A 16,102-nucleotide genomic window follows, 5' to 3' on the forward strand; every position below is an offset into this window, starting at 1 on the left:
TAAGAAAATTGGCAATTGACCAAATATTAAACAATCAATCGATCAATTTAAAGAGTTTAAACATTGGAATATTTATCATAGGAATAGTTTTTTTTTGCGGATGAGCCTATTCTTTGAAACTATTGATTTGGGGAAAACACTCGTTATGTCACGTGACTTATTTAGGTAATTTTCCATATAGAGAAAACAGACGACATTCACATTATAGTTTGATTTTGATACAACATGAAGTTTTCGGTCAAAAGCGGACAGCAAGTTGCTCGAATGGTGGATGTTTATTCTCACTATTGTCCACAACCGTTGTCAATGCAGCGGTTTATAGATTTTGGTAAGCATTTATAACATTTTTAAAGTCAAATATTAGGTCATCAATCAGCTGGTGTCGCGTCGTGTATATTGGCATGTACACATGCATTATAAAGTTTGAAATTGTCTTTTCTGATAATAAGTTAATTTTATTGAAAAAAATAGTTTGTTTCTTTGTCTGGATGAAAACAAATAAAGTTTGTTTCTATGTTTGTTTGTAAACAAGACAAAATGAAAGTAAACTAGAAGTCGTGGGTGTGAGACGATAGACCAATCAAAATGATAAACAGATTTCAACTTCCGGTACAAATATTATAATTCCACTGCGAAAAAAGGAAAAGTTTATGATGGAATAGGAGAATCAAAGTTATTTTATCCGGTGATCATTGCAACTAAAAATAACAACAGCTGAATAATGCGTTTGACACGTTGTTTATTGCTTCAAACTTTAAAAGGTTTTGACAAATATGCCAAGTTTCACCCATCTCCCTTATCTTTGGAAGAAATGTTCTTATTTGGTAAGTTATTTAATATTGCTTTCAATGAGTCAATGCAAACTTAAGAAGTGAAATATATAGCATAAGTAGGAACAAATACTCAACATGCTTGCAAATGCTCGACATGGACCGTAAATTTAAATATGAGACCGAAGCTACCTTTGAAAGAGGTTCAAGCCTGGACAGTACATTAATAGATGACTATAACATTAAATTATAGATGACTTTATCATTAATGCATTTACCATACCTTTCCAATGTCACAATGGCTACATGTATGTTAATAAATCACAGTAAAAATTCATTGTTCAATAATGCCATTGTCATTATCATCAATGTCAACAGGGTCAATATTCATAAAGAGGAAATAGAAATTGGTGTTTTGTTGTATATATCTGAGTATGTTTAGTTTGTATATTCCAGAACTGTTCTGTCTTATGAGTTATTGGTGTTTTGTTGTGTATATCTGAGTATGTTAAGTGTATATTCCAGAACTGTTCTGTCTTATGAGTTGTTGATAGGATTGTTACTTGTATCAGGTTCTTTTTGTAATCGAACCTTGAGTGAAGGATGTAATAATTTGCATTTCTGTTGATTTCTGTTATACATTGTACATCACTATTAGCCCCCCAAATTAAGTCAGTATATTAAAATTTGGCCACAAATTATTTCTACACGGTGAATAGGTCGTACTTTATGTAAAGATTAATAACTGAAACAATGTTCTTCAATTTTCAGGCAGAATTTCTTGTATTAAAGTTCAGCATTATGTATAATAACGTAATGTATACATGTACTTGAATTCGACGTAGATAGACAAGTGCATTATTTATCGTGATCATCATCAGTTCCTCCCACCCAAGAAAGAAAACAGGATTTGTCTCCTTATAAAAAATGATTACTACATGTAAGCTTATTATGTACACAATGAACAAACATAAAAATTCAAAATGTTTCATCACCTGGTGCAAGTTAAAAGTTTTCACAAATGAACATTTCCCAAGATATGAAGATACTGAGAGAAAAAAACCTTCGATATTACTTATCAGATTCCTCCATTGTAATGAAGGTTCTATGAAGAAGTTTACAATGTAATAATACAAATATTTTTATTCTATATGAAAAAAAATAATATATCGTAGGTTTTACTTATTTTGAAATCCATATTTCTTTAACTTATTTGTTGTGAGACATATCTATATTTTGTAAATGTGGGGAAATGCACATGTTTTTCAGAAAGTCTGCAATTTTTCATTCAAGTTGAGGAAGATTCCTAAAAATTTCAGATAGTGTTTTAATAACTTATTTACAGAACAAACACATCTTGAGTGTTTAGATCAAATGTCTTTACTGTTTTCAAATTCTGTACACAAATTAACTAGTTGGGTTACTGGTATTTTATTTTCATAAGATCATGTTTTTCTGGACTGTTCATGGAATGGTTGTATGATCAAAACAAATTGTGAATGCATAGAAAAGGATATAGTTCCTTACATTTTCTACTTTAATTTCATAAGAAAAGCCATTTGCCAATGTAATAAAAAGAATAACTAATCAAAGAATTCAAATATCGAAAAATATTCAACTCGTGACCGAACAACACTGATAATTAACTCATGCGCTACGACGGCTACGTGCATTCGTCAATTTAATGTGTTGTTCGGTCACTCGTTGAATATTTTTCTCTATTTGAATTCTTCAATTAGTTATTCTATAAATCATCAATTGACACATGTCTGTACAATATGTCAAGCTGTAAATTACCCTCAGGCTTAAAAAGTTGTTAATGAATAAAACAGAAATCATTCACAAATCTACTATCAACACCAAATTATCAAAATAAACATATTACTGTAAATTCGGAAATTATTGCGAGGTTTAAATTATTGTGAGGTTTTTATACGACCGCAAAAAAATTTTGCGGTCGTATATTGGTATGACTTTGGCATCGTCGCCGTCGTCCGAAGACACATTAGTTTTCGCACTCTAACTTTAGTTTAAGTGAATGGATCTTTATGAAATTTAACCATACGGTTCAATACCACAAAAGGAAGGTGGGGATTGATTTTGGGGGTTATGGTACCAACTGTTAAGGAATTAGGGGCCAAAAAGGGGCCAAAAATAAGCATTTTTGTAACTTCCAGACATAACTTGTGTGTTAGTGTATCGATCTCTCTGACATTGTACCACAAGGTTCCATATCACAAAGGGAATGCTGGGATTGATTTTGGGGGTAATTGCCTCCAAATTTTAGGAATTAGGGGCCAAAAAGGGGCAAAAAACAAGCATTTTTCTAGTTTCATGACAATAACTTGTGTGTTAGTGTATGGATCTCTCTGACATTGTACCACAAGGTTCCATATCACAAAGGGAATGCTGGGATTGATTTTGGGGGTAATTACCTCCAAATTTTAAGAATTAGGGGCCAAAAAGGGGCAAAAAACAAGCATTTTTCTAGTTTCATGACAATAACTTGTGTGTAAGTGTATGGATCTCTCTGACATTGTACCACAAGGTTCCATATTACAAAGGAAATGCTGGGATTGATTTTGGGGGTAATTGCCTCAAAATTTTAGGAATTAGGGGCCAAAATGGGGCAAAAAACAAGCAGTTTTTTAGTTTCATGACAATAACTTGTGTGTAAGTGTATGGATCTTTTTGAAATTGTACTACAAGGTTCCATATCACAAAGGGAAAGCTGGAATTGAGTTTGGGGGAATTGGCCAAAACGTTTAGGAATAAGGGGCCAAAAATAAGCATTTTTCTAGTTTTCAGACAATAACTTGTGTTCAAGTGTATGGATCTCTCTGAAATTGTACTGCAAGGTACCATACCACAAAGGGAAGGCTGGGATTGATTTTGGGGGTAATTGCCTCAAAATTTTAGGAATTAGGGGCCATAAAGGGGCAAAAAACAAGCATTTTTCTAGTTTCAGGACAATAACTTGTGTGTAAGTGTATGGATCTCTCTGAAATTGTACTACAAGGTTCCATATCACAAAGGGAAAGCTGTGTTTGAGTTTGGGGGTAATTGCCATAAACGTTTAGGAATTTGGGGCCAAAAAACAAGCATTTTTCTAGTTTCCAGACAATAACTTGTGTTCAAGTGTAAGGATCTCTCTGAAATTGTACTGCAAGGTACCATACCACAAAGGGAAGGCTGGGATTGAGTTTGGGGGTGATGAATCATAAGGGGGTTCAAAAAAATTTTGGGGGGGGGATTTTTTTTCCATTTTTTTTCTTTAAAATTTTTCATTTTTTTCCTTTAAAATTTTCCATTTTAAATTGGTTATTTCTGATTTATATATAAAAGCAAATAATAATGATATGGTTTGAATAGGTAAATTAAATTTTTTTAAGTTCTTAGACCACATTCATTCTGTGTCAGAAACCTATGCTGTGTCAAATATTTAATTACAATCCAAATTCAGTGCTGTATCAAGCTTGAATGTTGTGTCCATACTTGCCCCAACTGTTCAGGGTTCGACCTCTGAGGTCGTATCAAGCTGCGCCCCAGCGGAGCATTTTATTATTGCTAATAAATCGACTGGGTGAGTATCGCAATAATAAGAACTCACATTCTCATAGATGATACAATTTATTATATCTGTAACTATGCAGATTTTTCTGAAATCGCAATGATTAATCTTGCTTTTTTGACCATTTTTCAAAATTAGCAATAATAAATGCATGCAATAATTTCTGAATTTACAGTATATCATTATATATCATAAGACAACCACTTACAAGGTCCTTCACATGGGACAGGCTCATGAACATGTGTTGGGTTATACTGGCCTTTATTGGTCTCGCAACCACTAACAAGGTTCTTCACATGGGACAGGCACATAATATATGTGTTGGGTTTATCTGGCCTTTATTGGTCTAACAACCACTAACAAGGTTCTTCACATGGGACAGGCACATGAACATGTGTTGGGTTATACTGGCCTTTATTGGTCTCACAAACACTAACAAGGTTCTTCACGTGGGACAGGCTCATGAACATGTGTTGGGTTATACTGGCCTTTATTGGTCTCACAAACACTAACAAGGTTCATCATGTTGGACAGGCACATGAACATGTGTTGTTTTATACTGGCCTTTATTGGTCTCACAAACACTAACAAGGTTCTTCACATGGGACAGGCTCATGAACATGTGTTGGGTTATACTGGCCTTTATTGGTCTCACAAACACTAACAAGGTTCTTCACATGGGACAGGCACATGAACATGTGTTGGGTTATACTGGCCTTTATTGGTCTCACAAACACTAACAAGGTTCTTCACATGGGACAGGCACATGAACATGTGTTGGGTTATACTGGCCTTTATTGGTATCAAGCCTCCCCTTTTATAAGGAAAATGTATTTGTTAACTTTGACATAGCTATATTACTAAAATAACGAGGTCCAATTTGTTAGCTGGCATGCAGTAAAAAAGACGAATAAAAAAATTCAACTTTATATATAATTAATACAGGACAATGGTGCTGATTAAAAATTACACCATTTAATGCCCTTTTGTTTTCCACATAATTAATCATACCAATAATTAACAAGTTCCAGGTCAAGTCCGATACCGATAGCAATAGTATATGTTACATGTAGTTTCCGGTTGTATGTATGTTCTGTATCTTCCTCCTTAAATAGGAACACCACCAAGGGTATGGTGTAAAGAGGAAAATTTAACACAGTGTATCGGTACAGATTTAATGTGAGCATTTGTCTATACCCAGTTTCCCAGCCTGGCTGTGACGGGTCTTACTACCAGAAAGTTAACCTTCCCCAAAAACAAAAAAAAAGTACAATGCAATAAAACAGGTTCAAAAAGAAAGATTTTTGAAAGCAGAGAAAACTGTGCACCTTATAATCAGCATGACTTTATCAGATGACAATACCAATACTAAAAATCCAAGCTAAAAATAAGACGAAGGTACTTAAATTCAGTCACGGACCCAGCGCGATGGCACGGGTGTGTTCTAGTAGATATTATAGTGCTATGTGGGGTTTTTTTCTGAACTGATTTATTCTGCATCATTTAATTAATGATTTTGTACATGTAACGATGATGTTCTGTGTACAAATAGTGTATTTTTGTTATTATGGTGATTCTAGAATATGATCACAAAGTAAAAAATAAATAAATTAAATTCATGTTTTGTCAACACCATTATTGCTTTGGATTATTAGAAACAAGTAATCATAATGGTTAGCCTTTTATCAGAAGATGTGTTCTGATTCAAGTTCACATTTGGTACTATATATAGTTCAACATGTATCAGATAAATGTGTTGAAATTACTGAAATAATGCCAGATAAACATTTTACCTAACCTTTGTTCACTTTATCTGAAGATGGGGTATTAATCATGTTGATTCTAATAGAAGATTTTAGTTTCAATTCAATTTAAAAGTAACCAATATCTGACCTGGTTTGTTAGCTTCATAATCGATACTGAAAAAAAAATATGTTGTAAGAGTAAACAAATAGAAGTTCAACTTATGTCTTATTCTAAACAAAGTTAAATCTCACAGGGAGTTTGTAGTTTATTTAAGAGCATCTCTTCCTAGATCAAGTACATTAATCTCTAACATACTATTACAAATTTTATATTGGAAATTTTCTCATCCAACAGATTTTGTTTTTCTCTGTTGTATAAGTAGTTGTAATATTGAAGGAAGAGCAGTACATTTTGAATTGAGGTTAGGGATTGAGAAGCTGAGTTACAATTGAATTTTATGTAAAAGAATAAAAGATGAACATGGTATGGCTGCCAATCAAACAAACTACCAGCAAAAACCATAATGACGAGAAAATTAAATAGAGAATTTTTATTTTGAAGTTGGATTGTCATTTCAGAATTTTGTATGAACAGAAAAAAACTTGTTTCTATTTCTTTATAAAGCATTTTCTTGATCATATTATACTACTTTAAAAGCAAGTAATGTTACATGAAGGTAAGGTACTGATGGTGGGAGACATTTATTGGTCATGAAACACCCCTGTAGCAGTAGTAGGGTTGCCCCACTTTATGTACAGGTACATTTAACTATTTCAAATGTTTGTATTATCAACTGAAGACTTGTTATTATAAAATGTGTAAAATGAACTCAATTTTGGACAGAATTATTTACTTTTGAACATTTCTATCTTAAATGTAAACTATTATCTCATTAACTGGACAGAACCTTTTGAGTTATTTTGGTCAGAAATAAATAAAAGATTAGACAGTTTAAAGTTCGTAAAAAATGTATCAAAACACTTTATCAAGGATATTACTTATATAAAGTTGAAAATTTGAACTTTTGAATTTGACTATATGTAAGTAATATCCTTATAGTAATATCGTTGATCCAATGTATTTTTTACATTACATTAAAAAACACTGGATCAACGATATTACTTATAAATAATAAAGTTCAAAATACAGTTTTCTATAGATGAGAATACAGAATATTTCCATTTCTATGCCACTTGTTTAGCTCCCTAAATCATGTAAATAGATTTTGTGAATTTATTGGGTTGTTGTTCCAGAGATATGTAACTTTATAAAATGTTAGATTTAGAAGTCAACATTTCAATTGTAAGAAGACTTTATAAACTGTTAGATTTAGAAGTCAAATATTCAAATGTCATGCACTTTCTAAAGTTTGAGACAGTCATATGTTGAAATTTTTTCTCTACAATATAAATAAAAATAAATGTTTCAGACAAATTTAATTTAACGATAAGATAGGAAGTACATATTTTTTGGTCTTAATTCATTACATTTTCTATTTAAAGGGACAAAAACCGGTACAGAACAATCATCCTTTGAATTTTTACGAAGAGAATTGCCAGTACGCTTGGCTAATATAATGATGGAGATGAACCAGTTACCAGAACCTCTATTAAATGTACCATCAGTTACAATGGTCAGCAACTGGTAAGTTTGTCAATTTCCATGTAAGCATGCAGTTAACTTGTAAAGCTAAGCCATACAATGACCTCTAGTTGCTCACATCTATGTTATTTAGTCTCTTGTGAATACTTGTCACATTGCAGGGGTGTGGAAATTGTTGTGAGCTCTTGTCTATGGGCAAGAAAAATTGTAAATTTTACCTGTCCGTTAAAAAGTTGCTTGCCATGAATTTCCCAATAATTATTGAAGTATTTTACTGTAAGCTTGTATGATTCTTAAAACTGTTTTGTATCACAATATAAATGATGTTTGTGATATTTGTTTAAGTGTTTAAATGTACGAGTCGGGCAAGTAGGGCATCACATTTCCACACACCTGCATTGGTGATAATACCACATCTTATTTTTATATTATATGTTATCTATATCACTGGCATAAATTGAAAATTGTGTTGCATAAATGTTGAAGGAAATCCAAACACACCATACAGTACATACAATGTTCATGTTGAATATAACTTAAATATCTGGTACAATATGGCAAGGTAAAGTCATTTGCACTACCAGTATGACTAATCTACTTTGATAGTTATCACAATAACAATACATCTCCATGAAGCACATACGGTACATAAAGTGTAAAAGTATTTAAAAATGACAAACAAACAATGCAATCATAGTGTACATGGAACTTAATTACAAAAAGTAATTAAGCTAACTATATAAATTTGTGTGGTTTTTCACCCAATCATCCTTTCTTTCTCTGTATAGGTAGTGCATACAAGTTCATATAAATAGGAGTTAACAGTATTGTATTAGAGGATTTGTAGGCATATATTAGCGATTTCATGGTAACAAATATTTATTTACTGGCAAAACAACATGGTTGCAAATATCTGCTTACCAGTAAATGAATGTTTATGGCCATTAATTTGCCAGTTGATGCATGATATGCCAGCAAATCTTCAAATACAGTATTGATAAATCATACTTTTCAAAATGATTTACACATCTCCACTCGCACACACAATTTCAGTCAACCAGTCATTTGATACCCTGGAACTTGTGGCATTAACCAATCCAAAGCGAAAATTTCAAACAGTTTTACATTTATTTACCTTTGCTACATGTGTTATAAAACCAAGTCAAATATATGTTTATCTTTTACAGGTATAAAAAAAGTTTTGCTGAAATTTTAAGCTTTGAGAATTCAGATGGTAAAGACCTAGATACATTGTCAACGTAAGTATTTCTTTTCTTTATAAATTTTGGTAAAAGTAATTTCAGTTTGGACTAGATTTTGGGTGAAGGCTCGTCATCTGACTTCAATCTGCATTCAAAGGTCCCTTTGAGTTTGCTGTGTCTTTTCCATATATTCCTCATGCTGTTATGAGGCATGTCTAAGATAACTTTTTATTTTATGATAATTAATGCTTCAATTGTCTCGATTTAGTAGTACCCATACCTCTCTCTGAACTTTTTTGTAATGAGAATTAATTCTTAGAACTAGCCATTTATGTCAAATGTTACAACTGAGAAATTTTTAAAAGTACACTGAACTGTGATTAGTAGATATTTGTATTTGTACTTAATTTATAGATAAAAACTTTTTAAAAAGTGATTAATGGTTCTATGATATAGAAAATGCATGGTTCCATTAGACTCCATCTATCAGTTAAGTAATACCAAATGGATTCACTGCTTTATACATTTACATGTATTATGTATGAACCAATAGTAAAAACACACTGTGTAAGAGCACACCAGTTAAATTCATCAGCTCTAAAATTAAAATAATTAAAATGTCATGCTGATGCATAATATATTTTGGTGTACTACTTAAAGGTAACATACATGACATGGTGATACCCCCCGTAAAAAAACCCTAAACAATCTTTAAAAGTATGCATAGTAGTCAAGATAAGAGAGAAATCTGCTGTGGAGACTTGCATTTTCAGTTTTTTTTTTAGATCCATCATAGACAGGAAAGTGTCACAGCAAATATTAAAGATTCCCAAGGCATTATTATTTGGAATAAAGAAATGTCATGAACATTTTTTTTTATAAAAAATACTGTTATGTATGTTACTTACTTTATTGTTAAAAGTCAATGCAATGCCAGATTTATCTGTACAAGCTTTAGAAAAGGATAAAACTGATCTTTGGTTAGCTTTTCCATCGTTTATTACACTGTTTTATTATATAGTACATAGTTTTGACCTGTCAGTCATTTTCGTTTCCTGATGCTAAATAAAAAACTTTATATTGGATTATATAAGGTCACATATAGTGAGAGGAAGTTCCTTATTGACTTATTGGTCACTGTATTAAAGGTCAAGGCCATAGTTACTAAAAATAGACTGAAATTGTGCAGAAAAGAGGTTTTGGGAATGATAAATCAAATTCTACATATGTGATTGCAGTTTTATTTGGATATGCAGTCAGATATAATAAAAGAAAAATCTGTATTAGTTTTAAGGTCAAAACCTCAGGTCAAGGTCAGTTTAAAAAAATTGACTGAATTTTGTGCGAAAAAATGGTTTCCAGATGCTAAATCAAATACTATATATGAGATTGCAACCTTATTTGAATATTTGGTCACATATAATGAGAAGGAAATTCCTATCCATAGAGAAAATAGAAAAAAAATTGACGTTAGGTCACTATAAGAATTTCCCCTATATATGGGGGTGGGCTATGTGAACTTGCTCACTTAAGGTTTTTAATTAATTTTATAATGCATTCTGCAATATTTGTAATAAAATTGAGAATGGAAATGGGGAATGTGTCAAAGAGACAACAACCCGACCACAGAACAGACAACAGCAGAAGGCCACCAACAGGTCTTCAATGCAGCGAGAAATTCCCGCACCCGGAGGCATCCTTCAGCTGGCCCCTAAACAAATATATATACTAGTTCAGTGATAATGAACGCCATACTAAACTCCAAATTGTACACAAGAAACTAAAATTAAAAATAATACAAGACTAACAAAGGCTAGAGGCTCCTGACTTGGGACAGGCGCAAAAATGCGGCGGGGTTAAACATGTTTATGAGATCTCAACCCTCCCCCTATACCTCTAGCCAATGTAGAAAAGTAAACGCATAACAATACGCACATTAAAATTCAGTTCAAGAGAAGTCCGAGTCTGATGTCAGAAGATGTAACCAAAGAAAATAAACAAAATGACAATAATACATAAATAACAACAGACTACTAGCAGTTAACTGACATGCCAGCTCCAGACTTCAATTAAACTGATTGAAAGATTATGTCTTCATCATATGAATATCAGGCACAATCCTTCCCGTTAGGGGTTTAGTATCACACCATCATAACATATATGAGAAGAACATAACCTGTGTCATGCCAACAACTGGTTTTTAAATAAATGTGTTTAGTGCCGATGCAAAGACCCTATAAGTGAATCAATATTAACTCCAAAATATGCAATCTTTAATGACCTGACAACAGTATCGTAACTATATCCCTTCTTAATAATGCCTAGTTCACACGTACATTTAATTCGAATTGAATTCGGTAATCGCGTTCACACACTCTTCCTTTTTAATTCGAATTGATTCGAATTGGCTAATTCGCATTAACCAATTCGCATTAGAAATCCGTTTTTGTTGATACGAATTAAAAGTTAACGTCGTTCGGACAGTAAAGCAAATTTGACGCGTATTGCAATTCGAATTAGAATTAACGTTTGGACATAAAACGATTCGAATGCGAATTAAACTAATTCGAATTAGTTAATGCGAATCGAATTCGAAATACGTGTGAACGCAGCATAAGTCTATTTAAAGGTTTTGTTAGTTTCAGAGGTGAATACTGACATTTTTGTGCTTTATAAAGAATATTTCCATAAAAAATTGGATGTGAAATACCTGAACGTATAAGAAGTCTGCATGTTGAGCTATATTTACGAATGATGTCCTTATACCGATGATAAAATTTAGTAAATGTTTTGACTAGTTTGTGATATCGAAAACCCTGGTGTAATAATTTTTCAGTAATACATAAATTTCTCTCGTTAAAATCTAAAACATTGTTACATACACGAGCGAATCGTACAAGTTGAGATATATAAACACCGTAAGATGGTGACAAGGGAACGTCACCATCTAAAAATGGATAATTAACGATAGGAAATGAAAAATCATCTCTTTTATCATATATTTTAGTATTAAGCTTTCCGTTAATGATATAGATATCAAGATCGAGGAAAGGGCAGTGGTCATTGTTAGTATTAGCTTTATTTAAAGTAAGTTCAACAGGATAAATTTCTTTAGTATACATACTGAAGTCGTCATTATTGAGAGCCAAAATATCATCCAAATATCTAAAAGTATTATTAAATTTGTGTATCAGATGTTGTTTCGATGGGTCTTTACTGATTTTTGTCATAAATTGTAACTCATAGCAATACAAAAAAAGGTCCGCAATAAGTGGTGCACAGTTAGTCCCCATTGGAATTCCGATAACCTGACGATATACGGAATCTCCAAAGCCAACAAAAATGTTATCTAGTAAAAATTCAAGGGCATATATAGTATCAAAGCATGTCCAATTGACATAGTTTTTTTGTTTATTGCTACTAAAAAATGACCTAAAAGAGTTTGAACATATATATTCACATTCTGACTTTTTAAATGCCCATTTAATTAGGTGTGTGAATTTTTTCTTAATGAGAATGTGAGGCAATGTGGTAAATAGGGTAGAAAAATCAAAACTTTGAACAGATTCAAAATCACCAATATATGCATGCAATTTATTCACCATATTTTACATCAATCCAACATTTTGTTTAAGACGGAGTACTTGGACAGCATTACATTATTTCTGAAGAAGCCCTTTCAATTTCCTGACTTCTATTCAATAAGATTTTGTCTAATTGCAGTTTTGCTGATACTCTTGTAGTAATCAGAAATCGGCACGCAAATGTGGTTGAAACAATGGCGCAGGTATGTAGTTTTACAAAGAATCTAAGTAACTATAGAATACTCATTTAAAATTAGAAAATGAAAAATATGCATTAGATTAAAAAACCTTTAATGGATATTTGTATCATTTGAATAGTTGTTCTTAGTTGGACTTATCTCATCAGATAGTTACAAAGCACAAAAACTAACAAAAACACAAAAGACACGATATACAGATCTAAGAGTACTCACAGTTACTGAAAGATAGTTCAAAGCCAATAACTAACAAAAAAATCATGTACATGTATCTTAAGACTAAAATATCAATCAATACACATCCGACTTCCAATGGATTTAGTGTAAAGACATCATTAACAGCCAGAGAAAACATGACCTTGTGCAATGCCAAAATATAGGTATTGCCAGATTGTAGGACGGTGTATGTACGTATGTGTATAACAATGGTATTTAGTTGGGTATTAAGTAATTGATAACAAAATAAATATAAATATCAATAAAAACAATATTCAAAGATTTAATAACCTATTAGAATAGGTTTATTTAAAGTTTATTATATGTTTCTTTCATTGTCATATCTGAATGGACTTTTAAAACAGTAAACTTTAATGCTGATGTAAGTAGAAAATTATGACATCTTTTTCAGGGAGTTATGGAATTAAAGGATAGGTATGGAGAAGAAAACATGGATACATTACAGTACTTCCTCAACAGATTCTTTACAAGTAGAATTAGTATACGAATGTTAATTAACCAGCATGGTAAGTAAACTTTGAACTACAAGATTTTGAAACCTTGTTCTGATTGCACGATCGTAATCATGAAAAAAGCCTAAAAACATAATTTTGAGAAAATTTATATGAAAATTTGTTGGTTCCAAATTTTTTGATTTTTCCCAAGGGATACATTGGTGGTCAGTGATAATTAGCCAATCAAAATCTTTATTTCCTGTGATCATGTTTTTCTTTGATTAATGGGGCATTATAAACAAGCAAAGATTCGAACTTGTTTGGATATTTTGAGTTGCAATTCCTCTGTCCATATGTCAGAATTGTAAAAATCCTGATCATGGTGGACAAATTCTCATTTGCAATGATTTTTTTTACGACGCCTAAGAAGAAAGCGTGACTGATTGACAAATTCAACAATGATAGGGATATCACATGCCTTTTGCAGAGTTTGCTTTTAATAGAGACAGCAATGTTGACCACGATTTCCTGAACAATGTTTTAATGTTAATCATCAGTATACATAAGAAGTAGGAGAGATCAGACACTTTTTCTACAATAATAAAACAGAGCACACAAAAATGCCTGGAAAAACTGTGAAAGAATTAATATGTTACATATTTATAGATCTTTGAAACATTTATCAACTGTCTTATTTGGTTGTAAATTACATGCTGACATTAACTTTTAAATCTTTCTGTGTTTTATTGAAATACAATACTACTATATTTCAAAATGATTGACTTAAAAATTTTTTTTGACATTTCAGCTTTATTATATGGTTCTCAGTTAGCCAACCACCCTAGACATATAGGTTGTATAGATCCTAAATGTAATGTACTAGAAGTTGTTAAAGGTAACTTGATTTTATATATTAGGGTTATCACAGAAAATAAATGAGAGGCGAAAGATAGCAAAGTGATATTCAAACTCATAAGTCGAAAACAAACTGACAATACCATGGAAAAAAACAAAAACCCATGAAAGACAAACAACAGTACAAAAAAAAACAATATATAAAAGTAAAGTCTGAGCAACACTAACCCCACCAATCTAGGAGTGATCGCAGGTGCTCTGGAAGGGTGAGCAGATCCTGCTCCACATGTGGCACCTGTCGTGTTGCTCATGTAAGGACAAATCCGGTGATAAGTCTAATTCTGTAGGTCAGGAAAAGAGGACTGGATTGTAGTTACGACAATTGGAACATATCTGTCGTCATCTGAGAAACAGATATTCCATAACGGTCATGCTTATAACAATTCATATAGATAGTATAAATCAAATCAAATCAAATCAAATATTTATTATTCCAATCATGGTCCCACAGGGGGCATTTACAATTAACAATTATGATAGTAGAAGCAACAAACATGAGACATTGTACAGTATATAACGTGACAGATATTATAATAGACAATGAAAATAGTATTAATAACAAAAATACATTAAAAGTACTCTTGAGTATTTTTTTTTTTTTTTTTCCTTCCTTCCTTATGTCCAGCAGTGTAAAAATAATAAAAAAAGTATTAATAATAAAGTTTGATCAACCTTAACTTATTATCTATAAAGATGGAAATTTGTTCATCTGCAGGAGACACCAAGGGACGGTGCTCTAGGATATACTGTTGATTGCGATAGGCAATAAACGCAATCCTCCCCGTGTCAGAAGCAGATGAACAAAATAAATAGAGAAACTGAATCCGGTCAATTAACAAATAATTATTATTATTTTTTTTAATTTTTTTTTTAAATAACAACAATTATTAGTTATGCGAAACATGTCATATAAATCTGCTATTTGCAGTGTTTAACCAGGAATATACCAGGAATATATCTTCATTCATGTACTATGCCAATGGTATGCTATATATATATTTCAGATGCCTTTGCTTATGTTATCAGACGAATATCTATAATTCTATATATGAGAAACTTATGTCAATGTTATCAAAATGATATCTATATATCAGATGCCTATGCAAAGCTTATCAGAATGATATCTATATTTCACATGCATAAGCCAATGCTATCAAAATGATACATATATTTCAGACACATAGACAATATTATCAGAATGATACATATAATTCAGACACATAGACAATATTATCAGAATGATACATATATTTCAGACACATAGACAATATTATCAGAATGATACATATATTTCAGACACATAGACAATATTATCAGAATGATACATATATTTCAGACACATAGACAATATTATCAGAATGATACATATATTTCAGACACATATGACAATATTATCAGAATGATATCTATATTTCACAAGCATATGTCAATGGTATCAGAAAGACATATATATATATATTTCAGATGCCTATGCCAATGCTATGAAAATGATACATATATTTCATATGCATATGACAATATTATCTGAATGATATCTATATTTCAGATGCCTATGCCAATGCTAGATTTCTTTGTGAACAGTATTATCTTACAGCACCTGAACTTGAACTAATAACACATAGTAGTAAGTATATTGAAACAAATAGGATATAAAAGAGGTTGGAGGATACCAAGGAGACATTCAAAAGTTAAAGAGAAACTGAAATCATGGCAAAAACGAAAGACAAGGAAAAAACAAACAAGTCCACAAAAGAATACATAGAAAACTAAAGACTGAGCAACAAAAACAAAAAGGGGTGACACTTGTATCATCAGACTTAACACAAAAGGAAACTTCTTAAAAC

General features: G+C 31.8%; 1 protein-coding gene across 2 annotated transcripts in view; it reads left to right on the top strand.

Annotated features, from left to right (window-relative positions):
• Positions 1-16,102, top strand: part of LOC127730115 (pyruvate dehydrogenase (acetyl-transferring) kinase isozyme 2, mitochondrial-like) — a 36,146-nt gene continuing 20,044 nt past the window's right edge. The window contains exons 1-7 of one of the 2 annotated variants that reach the window (XM_052238248.1): positions 1-328; positions 7,590-7,731; positions 8,877-8,948; positions 12,615-12,678; positions 13,301-13,415; positions 14,152-14,238; positions 15,805-15,882. In XM_052238248.1, coding sequence (XP_052094208.1) covers positions 226-328; positions 7,590-7,731; positions 8,877-8,948; positions 12,615-12,678; positions 13,301-13,415; positions 14,152-14,238; positions 15,805-15,882 — 661 coding nt within the window. In that variant the 5' untranslated portion in view covers positions 1-225. Of the gene's footprint in view, positions 329-599; positions 825-7,589; positions 7,732-8,876; positions 8,949-12,614; positions 12,679-13,300; positions 13,416-14,151; positions 14,239-15,804; positions 15,883-16,102 lie in introns of those variants that run through there. The other variant, XM_052238247.1, reaches the window with a different exon arrangement.

Source organism: Mytilus californianus, unplaced genomic scaffold, assembly GCF_021869535.1.
Source record: "Mytilus californianus isolate M0D057914Y unplaced genomic scaffold, xbMytCali1.0.p SCAF_2, whole genome shotgun sequence".
In the NCBI taxonomy this organism is placed as follows: Eukaryota; Metazoa; Mollusca; class Bivalvia; order Mytilida; family Mytilidae; genus Mytilus; species Mytilus californianus.